General features: G+C 47.6%; 2 protein-coding genes across 2 annotated transcripts in view; both read left to right on the forward strand.

The window, feature by feature from the left end:
- The window catches only part of etv6 (ETS variant transcription factor 6), a 19,994-nt gene extending 10,970 nt beyond the window's left edge, over nt 1-9,024 (forward strand). Inside the window, exons 3-8 of the mRNA XM_084039262.1 lie at nt 2,730-2,894; nt 5,161-5,295; nt 6,488-7,090; nt 7,171-7,313; nt 8,550-8,650; nt 8,730-9,024. Of these exons, the coding sequence (XP_083895388.1) occupies nt 2,730-2,894; nt 5,161-5,295; nt 6,488-7,090; nt 7,171-7,313; nt 8,550-8,650; nt 8,730-8,832 (1,250 nt within the window). The 3' untranslated portion in view covers nt 8,833-9,024. The remainder of the gene's footprint in view (nt 1-2,729; nt 2,895-5,160; nt 5,296-6,487; nt 7,091-7,170; nt 7,314-8,549; nt 8,651-8,729) is intronic.
- A 947-nt stretch (nt 9,025-9,971) lies between these two features.
- LOC311032467 (chemokine-like protein TAFA-2) overlaps nt 9,972-13,386 on the forward strand; it is a 47,475-nt gene continuing 44,060 nt past the window's right edge. The window contains exon 1 of the mRNA XM_084039264.1: nt 9,972-10,458. The gene's annotated coding sequence lies outside the window, so the exon portion shown is untranslated. The remainder of the gene's footprint in view (nt 10,459-13,386) is intronic.

The raw sequence follows: 13,386 nt of genomic DNA on the forward strand, positions 1-13,386 counted from the left end.
TTGTTAGTTAGAGTTGGGATCTCCGTGAGCTTCATGACTGCTGGCTTCGTATCCGTTCCTCTTCCTGTTTGACTTTCCTTCCTCTATTTGTTTAGTCCTCCCATCTGCCTTCATTTTTCTCCCCCGGTCGTTTGCACACACCGAGCCGCCGCTCTCGCCACTCTTCCTTTCCTCTTCTCCCGTCTGTTAATAAACCTCCCGCCGTCGCTCTCTAACCTTACCGCAGGAAGTTTCCTGCTCTGAAACGGAGCCCACGCTGGATTGCTTCCTGCCAAAGTGCGTTGTGGGACACGTTTGTGTACTTCCTCCCCCCCTCCTCTGGCTTCCTCCTCTGGGCCTCGGTGCAGATGGCCGAGGCCGGCGGACCGGATCTCGGAGGAGTTTTGGCAGAGCAGCACCTCTCTCTCCGGCTCTGGAGAGAGCATACCACAGCCGTGACCCCGCGACCCCAGGCTGCACTGCTGCCCGCCCCGGCCCTTCGCTGCTCTCACAAGACAGCAACGGGAGACGGACATACAGCCGCTGCACGCCGTGCAGATGGCAGCTTCATTCAATATTGATCGGGTCAACGATGTTGCCAAGAGTATAACAGTGCATTCTAGATCTACTTTCACTGTTGGTCCACTTAAATTAACGCCGAGTCATTTGTAGCAACGGTTCAAATCCCTGGTTATCTATCTTTTAAAAATTATTTATTAAAGTTACCCATACTGCTTTGTGTTCGGGCCTCAGAAAAGAGCATTTGGATCCCACCTGTGGGGTTTCATCCACAGCCAGCCCAGTAGGATTTCCCACACAAGAGAGAGCAGGCATACCACAGAAGGATGAGGCCGTCTTGGGCTGCTTTCATGCTAAATCCTGCACCTTCCTGCGGGTTTGTGAGGTTTAAATAACCTTTATTAAAATGAATATTTACATGCAGCGTATGAAGCAAACCGGAGGTTAGAGAGAATGAAGCGTCGCTCTGGTTTCTACTGCGAGGCAATCCCAGTGATCCCAGTTAGAAATACGGCTCTATAGCTATATCACTCGCTGCTGTGGTTTTCAAACACCTGTACCCATTTTTTCCCTGACACTTTCTTGGGGACGTCTGTTGACAGGCTGAGGGTCGGAGCTTGACTGGGCTTCAGATAAGCGAGGGCCTTCCCGGGGCTTATCGGCGGCGCTCGCGGCCGCTATCGGAGCACAGAGGACCAGAAGGGGAGAAACGGGGGAATCTGACAATCTAGACAGGGCCTTTTCGTTTCCTATCGATCGCTCTCTGTGAGGACTTCCTCTGTTTGACGGGCGAGGAGGAGCCGAGGAGGGGGGGGGGCTGAAAGCGAAGCACAAGGTTCCTATTACTCGTGTGACAGTCACATTGGCGGCCAAAGATAACAGCTGTCCGAGTCCCAGAGGAAGTGTTTGAGGCTGGGCGATAAGCGGGATGTAAGAAATGAAGTGTGTGTGTGAAAGTCATGATGTAAATGGTTGGGCTATACAAGGAGGCGTCAGTGTGTTAATGGGCAAAAAAAACTACGTTTGTGTGATGTTAAAAATGTACATCCTGGTATAACGTTTCAGAAATGAGTCTCAGTGGTCGAAAATAAACCTCGTAATCAAATTTGATCAGCTTCTGTGTAAAAAAAAAAAGGAAGATAATTAGTAAACAGGAGGAAGCTAAAATAACGAGGCTCAACAGAATACATGGAACGGAGTTTGGAATCAGAATCCGATCACGATGCATGTCGTTAAAATGTGGATTATTAGCAGGTTTTCAAACTAAAGGACGATATACAACCTTGAATGTGCACGACGTCATCAATGGTTTTATTTTGAAGTTTCTTTGCGGTTCAGCATTTGCAAAGTTTTCGACAGTTTAAGGCTCGTAACTTTTTAATTTATCGTAACGTATCGGCGTTAGTGAAACCACGCTGGTTGCTTATTGTGTTGCTTTCTAGGGAAGCTATTTAGTCAACATCATAACTGAATGAATTCCCTGCCAGGTTATTTTTGTTGCAACACAACCAAGTTCGTTCTGCAACAACACTTTGTTTCCATGTTCACCATCTTTCCCTGTAAATGCTAGTTGGTCACCAGTGCAGATGTTGGACACGTCTGTTCCCACGGCAGTGAGAGACATTTCAGTGTGCGAGGGAGGGAGAGGGAAAGAAAAAGATACCGTCGTCATCGCCGTTCCCTCTCTCTGCCTCCATGTGTCCTTGTCCATTTAGAAACCGATAAACTGTCCGTCCTCTGATGTGCCTGTCTGGAGTTCAGAGGAGAGCAGATCATAACAGATCAAATAAAATAACTGTCTTTCTCATATATGCCTCCTCCCTTTTTTATTTAATCTTTGTGGTTCGTTGTGTATTCATCCCCATATCATTTTCTAATCTTTTATTCTAACCTCCTCTCCCTTTCTGACTGTCTCCTCCTGTCTTTTTTTTCTGTATCTCTGCTGTCGTTCCCGTAATCACTCCCTCCTTTTGGCTTTTATCTCCACTTCCTCAATATCCTTTTTACTGCCTCTGCCTCCTTCCTTCCTCCCCCTCCCCCTTCACCCTCCCCTCCTTCCTGCCTTTCCTTCTTTTCTTCCTCCCCCATCTCCTCTGAGCTCATCCGTCTTTTCTTCCTTCCTTTCCCCATCACCTCCAATTCGTTGCTTCTTTTGCCAAAAAAAGCCTGGTCTCAACTCCCCCTCCTTAATCATCTCCCTCCCCCTTCTCCCCAAATCCTCCCACCTCCAGGTCTGCAGCCGGTCTTCTGGAGCAGGGAGGACGTGGCCCAGTGGCTGCGGTGGGCCGAGAAGGAGTTCGCCCTGCGGCCGATCACCAGCGGCTCTTTCCAAATGAACGGCAAAGCCCTGCTGCTGCTCACCAAGGAGGACTTCCGCTATCGATCTCCCCACTCCGGTACTTTCACCTTCCTTCCTTCCTTCCACGTTTCCCCATGTGTTCAAGGCTGGGGGGAAAAGTTGAATAAATGAGTCACTTTCATTGTTTGCATTAGATGGTTTAGTCCCAACTGGAGCCGGAGCCAGACTGGAAACTAGGGAGAAAGAGCAGATCATGGAAACAGTCTTTATTAGTCGATTAGTTGCAGGAGAATCATAGGAAATAGTGCATTTCTACATAGAAATGACTGATAGGACTACATGAAACTGGAAACCTGTGTGTGAAACACTTCAAATCAACATTTTGTCTCATAACAAAATTGGTTCTTTGTGGTTTTCCCACCAATAAAACATGGCAACCTGCAACCACTGTAGCTTTAAGATCAATGTGTTTACAGCAAAACTACAGCCGTTAAAAATCAATAGAGTGCAGAGGAGGAAAGTGTCAGGCGACAGCGAGGGAGGGAGGGAGGGAGGGAGGCAGCCGTTAACAGCGAGGAGGTGGAGGAGGAAGTAGGGGACGGTTTTATCAGGAAGTACAAACCGACCTCAGCGGTCTCCCTGGCAACGCTGGAGGCCGGGGCCGTGAAAATTAGAATGAAAGTCGACCGGTTTTCTTTTGGTTTTCTGTTTTTGAAATGAATCAGGAATCGATGTGTGATTGTGTGTCAGTGCTGTGGGATGAAAGCACGCAGCAGTATTGTGAAATATCAAGATAAGAATGACGACAAACTGCTGCCAGGAAACAAACATGTTGAAAAAACGCTCAGAAAAGTGTGAGAGACTAAACATGAATGCATACAATAAACACAGTGATATAGAGGTTAAAGCTGAATCAACAGTAAATATATATATTATATTCTTTATTCCATGTAGTGGAGGAATAATAACCTGGAGTTATAGAGAGATGACACCCAGCTGACAGCTGCTGTCAAGCTTTAGTTTCCATTTCAACTCTGCTAAAACGTTCACATCCTGCTAAGAAGATTGAGGTATGGGGGGGGGGGGGGATATTGGCAATCCCATTATTTTCCCTAAACCTAAAACACAGGGGTGTGAGGAGATGACGCTGACAGCGATTGATTACATTTTTATATTGGTTAGTCGTTTTGGCAACCAGTCTGACGCTCAGTGAAAACGTCATTTTAGGGAACCGAGCGGATGATTTGGCCACGATGTGGTTGTTTCCTCCTTTCGGGGATTGAAGGGTGCAGTTCCCATCAGGCGCTGCCGTGTGCCATATTTTCCTTTTGTAGAAGAATAATACTTTTTTCCCCTGGAATCTCTTAAGTCACACAATAAGACAGTTTGCAGAGCTACACCAACACCACGGCTACACGTCTAGACTTGAAATGTAAAGCACACGTTCTCCCCTCTCTTCTCATTCATAATGACAAAAAATAACCTTTTGCAAGCAGAAATTAGTGCAAATCAAAGCACACAAATCCAGAATCAAAAGCAACTTCATAGCATCGGGAAGTGGGAATTTCCCTCTCAGTGTGACACAATGTGACAGGATCAGAAAGTGAGAACTGAAAGGGGTGTGTGTGTTTGTGTTTGGGTGCCTGTCTTCAACATCACTTCCTTTACAGGAATCATTTCCTTGTTATTGGAAGCCTGTCGACTGGATCAACATTCTTATTCAACTAGACGGGTTGACAGAAAGCTAAGGGACATTTTCCTCATTAATTTGTGTGACTCCAGATATGATATATCTACTAAACATAAGATAATAAAGCTCTATGCTCCTGGTGATGTTTTAAAAAACTTCTACAGCACCTAAACTTTTAGATGGAAGTCCTGAAACCTCCACCTGCTCTAGTCGTGATCGGGTAGATTAAAGCTGCTTTGAAGTACGCAGGAAGAATGGTATGTGGGCAGGAAGTTTTCTGAGCGACAGGAGATGGAGAGCGTGCACGTAACCATGGTTACTCGTGCACGAGGAGAGGTGATCTGCTTGCATGGGGATGAATATATAATATACAATATAATAGATTTGTGTATATTTCTCACTTTCACTGTTCTATATCTACGCTGCATCACGGATCTAGAAAAGCCAGAGTTGCCATGACGACCTGTCCTGAAACAGTCACTCCAACTCTGTGTCGCCCCCCCCCCCCCCCCCCCCCCCCCTTCCATTATTGCTCAAGGGCCCTGCTGCCTGGAAAGCAAAGAGAAGAAGAAGAAGAAGGGGGAAGCTGATTCACTGGATGACGCCAGCGCTAATTTCTCATTTTATGCAGGCTGCCCACGGTGACCTTTGACCTTTTTCTGCATCTTTGCAGGGGACGTCCTGTACGAGCTGCTGCAGCACATCCTGAAGCAGAGGAAGCCCCATGTGTTTTACCCGTCGGCCTACTTCCCTGGGAACTCCTTCCACTCGCTGCCTGAAAGCGCCGCGCAGCACCTGAAGCTTGAAGGTCAGTCCGACCAACGGAGCGACGCTAATAGCACCGCATGTTCTGGATAGAAAGACATGCCATCAAATACAGCAGTTATATAAAGTAGATTATCATTGTAATCAGAGATACCATTAAACTTCACTTTTCTACGGTTAAATGATGGAGCCGAGTGTTTAAAGTCGAGCTGAAACGGAATTTCAAGAGTATTAAGCTTCCGTGAAACAGGGATTTGATTTGACTTGTTGAAAAGATGAGGTCACGACCTTTATCTCTGTGAGGAGCCAAAGCTGCAGGCAGACATTCAGCGTGGGGATGTGATCTAAAAGGGCTGAAATAGTTTAAAACACCGATAGAAAGTCGGGGAAATGGAATGAGTCCTAAACCCTGAAAATGAGTCAGCAGATTTGAACTGCTGGTCTCAAAGTCAGAAGGTTTTTGGTTTGATGCCTAAAATAAAGTCTGAGGTTAACACAAGCTAATGAGATGTAAAATGTGAAGCTTTTAAGTGTCTTCAACCTTCCGGTGATCGCATTCATGCTTCAAAACATCCCAGAAGAGAACAAAACATGAAGGTACCATAAACGTTTGTTTACCACGCAGATTATTTTCTCCTTTTGGCTTCTTGTAAAGGAAACCAGCGCGATACTAACTTCCTCATAACCTACATACAAACCTTGTCCTTGCAGCACTTAATAATCCAAAAGCTTTATTATCTACTTAGCTATGTCACTATTAAACAACTATGAGATCTAATATTAGCAAGTCTAAGTAGTCTAATTTGAACTTGGACTGTAATTACATGCACTAAATGTTAAATTGTAGCTCTAATAGCTGAGAGGGTTTTCTGGCTCCGATTTGAGGAAATGTGATCCAGCAACAATCAGGCAGGTCAGAGTCATAACTTCTCATGTTGGCAGTAAAACCTGCTCCACAAGGAAACACGGCTTTATTTAAACAAACTGCAGAAACGCTTGCAGGTATTTTTCACCTCCGTCTTCCTTGTTTTGAAGCCACGATTCTTGTGCCCGAAAGAGTCGGAGAATAATTCCCACTTCTTCCTGCACAAACCAGAGAACTTCTAATGAAATAAGTAATCTGTCATCGTTCTCAGCCTAACTGCAGGGTGATAGTGACACCTAGTGGCCTTTTCTGTGTACTGACTGTGTAAATATCAAACTGTAACTCTATCATGTGTCCTTTGTAACCCCAGAAACGGTACGGCGGGCACCGCGTGGTACGGAGCCCCTCCCCCAGCATCCACCAACCATCGAGCTGCGTCACCGCTCCCGCTCCCCCCACCATCCAACCACCAGACGATCCCCTCCGGTGCCCAACCACCCCCGCGCCGCCAACGAGGAGCACCTCCAGACCTTTTCCCAGCTGCCCGACAGCAACCACCACCTTCCAGAGGAAATGTACCCTCTGTCCGTGTCCCCGGCTGCACCCAACGGCCGCTGCGTGACGCCCCGGGAGGCGCCCTGCCCGGGCAGCCCCGGGGGCCAGGAGGCGGGCCCTCCTCGCGTCATCCAGCTCATGCCCAGCGCCATTATGAACCCCCTGCTCCTTAGCCCGAGCAGGAGCGGCGGGGGCGCCGCCATGGACTTCAGGCACAGCCGCGGCGGACCCCAGTCCCAGGGGACGCTCGAGAACGGGCGCGAGGGGAAAGTCCACGGCCACCACCATCAGATGGCGCTCTCCCAACAACAGCAGCAGCAGCAGCATCTACTGCAGGAGGAGGCGCTCTACAGGAACCACGTCATCATGCCCGTGTCTCCTCCGGAGGAGCAACAAATACCCATCGGACGGATAGCAGGTAAACTCACAGCATCCCTCCCTTTGTTATTCTCGGAACCTCTCAGGTAAAATAGATAACACAAATGTGTCTCCTTGCAGACTGCAGGCTGCTGTGGGACTACGTCTACCAGCTCCTGTCAGACAACAGGTACGAGAACTACATCCGCTGGGAGGATACAGACAGTAAAGTCTTCCGCATCATGGACCCCAACGGCCTGGCCAGGCTCTGGGGGAATCACAAGGTAAACACACACTCAGCTTCCTCTGGAGCTGCTCATGAGGTTCTTCAGGAGCTGCAGGTGCTCATGTGGTTCCTGGGGGATCTGCAGGTACACATGTGGTTCCTGGGGGATCTGCAGGTGCTCATGTGGTTCCTGGGGGATCTGCAGGTACACATGAGGTTCCTCAGGAGCTGCAGGTGCTCATGTGGTTCCTGGGGGATCTGCAGGTACACATGTGGTTCCTGGGGGATCTGCAGGTGCTCATGTGGTTCCTGGGGGATCTGCAGGTACACATGTGGTTCCCGGGGGATCTGCAGGTACACATGTGGTTCCTGGGGGATCTGCAGGTACACATGTGGTTCCTGGGGGATCTGCAGGTACACATGTGGTTCCTGGGGGATCTGCAGGTACACATGTGGTTCCTGGGGGATCAGCAGGTGCTCATGTGGTTCCTGGGGGATCTGCAGGTACACATGAGGTTCCTCAGGAGCTGCAGGTGCTCATGTGGTTCCTGGGGGATCTGCAGGTGCTCATGAGGTTCCTGGGGGATCTGCAGGTACACATGTGGTTCCTGGGGGATCTGCAGGTACACATGTGGTTCCTGGGGGATCTGCAGGTGCTCATGAGGTTCCTGGGGGATCTGCAGGTACACATGTGGTTCCTGGGGGATCTGCAGGTGCTCATGTGGTTCCTGGGGGATCTGCAGGTGCTCATGAGGTTCTTCAGGATCTGCAGGTGCCCATGTGGTTCCTGGGGGATCTGCAGGTGCCCATGTGGTTCCTGGGGGATCTGCAGGTGCACATGTGGTTCCTGGGGGATCTGCAGGTGCTCATGTGGTTCCTGGGGGATCTGCAGGTGCTCATGTGGTTCCTGGGAGATCTGCAGGTACACATGTGGTTCCTCGGGCCCATGACTAGCTGAATGATAAATCATTAAAACTAATGCTTTTCTAATCAAAGCAGATATTGAAGTAAAAATATGATAATTTTTATGCTGATAACCACTACTGATAATATTTTGAATGTTTGTTTACACCGACTTTGGGATAGTTTGCTTGGGGAAGTTTATAGCAGTTGCTGTAACAAAAAAAACGAACAAAAAAAACCCATCAGTATCGTCTGATATAGCTTTATAGATATAGATAAAATGCACTTATCAATATTTTTCATGTTAAAAACGGACTGATTTATGATGTGAAGTGAAAGGCGTTGCTCATAGAACATACGTGTGAAGGTTTTGTTCTTTTCTCTTTTACAGAACAGGACCAACATGACGTACGAGAAGATGTCGCGAGCACTGAGACACTACTACAAACTGAACATTATCAGGAAAGAGCCGGGACAAAGACTTCTATTCAGGTACTTTAACTTGACTTTTTCTATTTAAACCCATGTTCTAAAACAGAACATTTAATCATCTTATTGTCCCGCTCCCCAGGTTCATGAAGACCCCCGATGAGATCATGAACGGACAGACGGACCGGCTGGAGCACCTGGAGTCCGACACAGACGAACAAATCTACATCAAAGAGGAATGCTGAGGAACTCTGGGAAAACGAGTCCATGAACTACTTACTCATACTACAGCCGCCGATGCCTTTCAGAAGCAGCCTGAACAATCGCCGTCGGCTCGCGTCCCACGCAGACGGAGCGTGACATCGCTCTTCAGTTGGCCTTAGGACGATGTTCTGATGTTCTCTTTAAGTAAAAAAAACAAAACAAAACAAAAAAAACAGCATCAGATGTTGTGATTTTTCCTGATGGCCGGAGCTGAAAAGACTTTTCAAAGTGTTTCCTTTTATTTCCGAATAAACTGCAAAAAGCCAATCACGTTGTGCTTATGTCACTTTGATGATTTTATCGTCTCCACATGCATTATACGATGGAAACTTTGCCGTTTGTAAAAAGAAAATCGTGCGTGTGTGTGTGTGTGTGTGTGTGCGTGTGTGCGCGTGTGTGTGTGTGTGCGTGCGCGTGTGTGTGTGTGTGTGTGGCAGGAATGTTTTCACCATGGAATAAACATTTTTGATCAAACTGTATTCTGACAGTGTGGACTGTAATTAACTTTTAAAACCTGAACATGAAGCAACTTTTCCCCGTTTCTCTGCAGGAAGGACGCTTGGTGAAGTTCACCATGTGTCCACATGGTGGCAGTGTTGCAGCGTTTCTTGATGAAAGCTGCCGACCACAGTTCAACAGTTCATCATTTAAAGGCTCCTTTTACAGTCATTAGAATGTTACATGTTGGCAGATTGAAGACATGATCGTATATATTTATTTTTTATGAATATCTCGCTTTTTGATGGAATTGATCACTTTTCAGCTTATTGATTCACAAATTACCTGACAAGTGATCAATTCAAAATGCCATTAATTAGTCACTAATTGCGCCCTTGCTGCTAAACTCGCGGATTTAGTGGATGTGCTTCTAATCTTCTGATCGAAATCTGAATGTTGTGAATGATTATTGATCGTTTAGTTAACATGTCTCATCTAAATACATCAACATGGAGGTGACGCACTTCTTTCTTTCCGGATCAGTCACTGTGACGTTCACACTAAAGACTCAAATCTTAAACGTGGCACACACACACACACACAAAAGTGCACGGCGGGTAATCCGATTCCTCTGTAACGCGTTACCGGCGGAGGTATAGCGGCCGTGCGCTCCGGAGTCTCCATAAAAAGTTAGTGCGCACGGAGCCGCGCTGTCAGACCGGAGGAGAGACGCGGCGGAGCGAGCAGCGCACACCGGGGAGTGAGTGATCCGGGATCGATCCCCCACTTTTAGGATAATTTAATATCTGATCGTGTTCGGGAGTGTGAGCCGGGATCCTCCCGGGTGACTTGTCAGCGGAAGGCGTGCCAACAGGACCTCTCTGGACTACATCGGAATAAAGAGACGGAGGGGGGGCAGATCTGGATGCGGGAGGATCGCGGCTGTGCGGCGGATGAGATGCCGAATAACACCATCGTGTCTGATTCTGACAAGGCTGTTTGATTTCATCCAGGGAAGGAAGAAGATTTAAAACCACCACTCCCGTTTTTTTGTGTGTTTTTTTTTCCAAATCCAAATGTCTCCAGATCACAGACGCGCCACTGGATTGTAGCAGCGCCGATGGTGTGAGAGGGCGTTGAGGTGCGGGACGGGAGTGGGACAATTACAGGTAAGACAGCTTTATTTGTAGACCATCAGCATCCAATCAGATTAACCGTCAGTTCCGGTGTAACTCTCACTCACTCCTGGCACACATTTACATATAATATATTTACATTTTCCTCCATAATAACTCATTCATAAAATAGATTTCTTCAAAGCAAATTAATGTCACTTTCCTCCACCAACACACATCAGACGGACTGTTTTCTTGGCCTAGAAAACTGGATTTGTTTGTTATTTTACTCCTCACAGGATTTGTCAAATTGCTGCATTGTTGTGTTTCGGGCTGCAGTTCTCCAGTTTGTTAGTTGCTGTCATGGAGCTTCACAATGGATATATATATATATATATATATATATATATATATATATATATATATATATATATATATATATATATATATAGTCTCCTGGTTTCATTAAAAGGGGTCTAGAAGTATCAACATCTTCTGGTTTGATGTCGATGTCACGAACCAAACTGCTGTCAGGAAGTCGACTCGTTTTAATGGATGGATTTGAACTCTCCTGCCTGAGACTAAACGTCAGCTCACCTGAAGCAAATGGAGTGATGATGAAATGCGGCGACACGGCAGGCGGGGAGGCGGTCCGGACTCTTCCTCCACCTGCAGCCCCGGACCCTGATGGTGGTGTAGGGGCGATGGAGGACAGCAGGAACAGACTGCAGAGGGGAAGGAAACTGTGATTATCAGAGAATCAGAGAACAACACATTCCTCTTCCAGTGTTGATTTGAGTCAACTCAAATTGGTTCGTGTGCTGGGCAGCTGCATTTTCTATGTGGGTTGCCAGGTTCTGAGATGTCCTGCCTTCTGTCCACTATAATGGGACTCTATGGCGCTCAAGTTGCGGTGTTCAAGCGCTAAAAAACCCCCAAAACTCAACAGCGACGTCTCTTTCCAGAAATCCTGATCAAGGTACTCAAGATTATCCCGTTTGCACGTAGGGACTACTTTCTCTCAACAGCAGTTCCCACATGAAACGGCTCACAACAAGGTCCGTGTTTAATTTTGCAGTGAACTGTCCCTTTAACATCACATTGAACCTATCAAACATCTAGTAAACTCTTCACCATCCTTGGAGACTTTCTGACATTAGATCTTATGACCCCTATCTTGGGGTCATATCTTGTGACCTTTTGGAGGGCACGACCCCGATGTTGAGGACTTTATATGAAACCGTAGAAAAGCCAAATGTAAAATCTACTACATCAGTACATGAGCTTGTTATGAAGTGTTTTTCTACGTGGAATAAAGGATGTGGTTTCTTCCTCCACCGCCGCTGCCGTCTCTTGGCCCGGAGCGGGACGAAGCGAATCACACATGACGTCACCTGGCAACGTGTCGCAGCCCTTTCAGCAGCCAGCAGCTACTTCCTGAAGCTGGCAGCGCGGGCGGTCCCCGGTTAGCTGGAAGCAGCAGCAGCAGCCCCCCTCCACCGGGGACCATCAGGTCTAGAGCTCTGGGCCGCCTGGCTCGGGTCAGACCGGTTCGCCCTCCAGCTGGGCGACCTGGTTGCCGGCCGTCTGGCCAGCGCCGGCGGATCAGCCAATGTCACCTGATTTATTTATTTATTTCTTTACACCAGCGGGCCGTCCTTGCGCCGCCTTGCCATTGATCCAGAGCGATGACACCGAGGCTTCGCGGTCCGCTGCTCCTCGCCAACCATGTCGACTTAGCGGTGCCTCTGAACAGCTGTGACATGGAACACACCAGCAGAGTGTGTGTGTGTGTGTGTGTGTGTGGGAGTTAGAGTAGGAACAGGAGGATGTAAGATATCCAAAAAGTTTTTAACAATTTAAAATCTAAAGAGAAGACGTGAATGTGACTTAGTTGGAATATTTGCAGGTGTAAATCATCAAATATATGATGGCCGTAAGTCATCGGCCAATCAGATTCAAGCTGCTTAACTGCTTTGGTGTCGCGGTGCATTATTGGGATACGTGAACAGGTTGTGTCTCGATGGTCACTCTCTCTTCGCCGTTCGAGGTCAACCCGGCGACCTTCAAGTCGAGCTCAAACAGCATTTTGAGGCGTATTTTGGAGCGAAGCAGGAAAGATTTGACTTGATTTGATCGTCTAAAAGTTTAGGATTGATGGATGAATGTCGGGATATTATTGGTTGAAATTAGCTGATGTAAGCACACGTTATGTTTTGGATTTTGATATAAAAATACGAAGAAATCGATTTTATTGCACCATATACTGTTAAATCTGTGCACAACATGAGCGGGGATGTGAGCTCAACTTTAACCATTCAAGGTCAATGACTAACCTTCCTGTGAGAGTTTTTGCAAAATCCAAGAATCAGAGCGGGTATTAATTGTTTCAGTACCACCTGTGCTTTCGTCTGCTGCGAGGTCAGTGAGCTGCAGCTGTTAGCATCGTGTTTCCCAGCGAGAAGCTTCTTTTTGCACGTTCCTCCCGGGTTCCTGTGAACTCTCCTCCAGGTGCATCGGTTTCCTCCTACAGGTCAAAGAAATGCAGCTCTGATGATTTGCGGCGGTAGCATTCTGCCCCTCAGCAGCACATCAGCACGCGTTTCCATAAAAAGCGGTGAGTCATAACCGCTTGGTGGGATGTTCCTCGTTTTAAGAAAGCGGCGTTGGCGTGGCGACGGTCAGATGAAACCTGCACCCTGACCCGGGGGCGTCCGTCCTCCTCGCTGCTCCAGATGAAAGCCTTGGAGAGGAGGTCGGGGGCTTGAGTGCCGACTTTGTGCTTCTCTCCTCCTGAAACTGGGGAATTTATGTAAAATATCGGCGGCTGATTGGCGCCCACTGAGCGGCTGCTTCATGTAAGTAGGAAGCGAGGTCCCCCCCCCCCCCCCCCCCACTCTCTTTTCCATTCTATTTGATCTCCCTCTGCTCTCTCTGCATTTCATTTGGAGTAAAAAAAAAAGAAAGAAAAATGCACCAGTC

The sequence above is a fragment of the Eutrigla gurnardus genome, assembly GCF_963514095.1.
Source record: "Eutrigla gurnardus genome assembly, chromosome: 21".
Classification (NCBI taxonomy): Eukaryota; Metazoa; Chordata; class Actinopteri; order Perciformes; family Triglidae; genus Eutrigla; species Eutrigla gurnardus.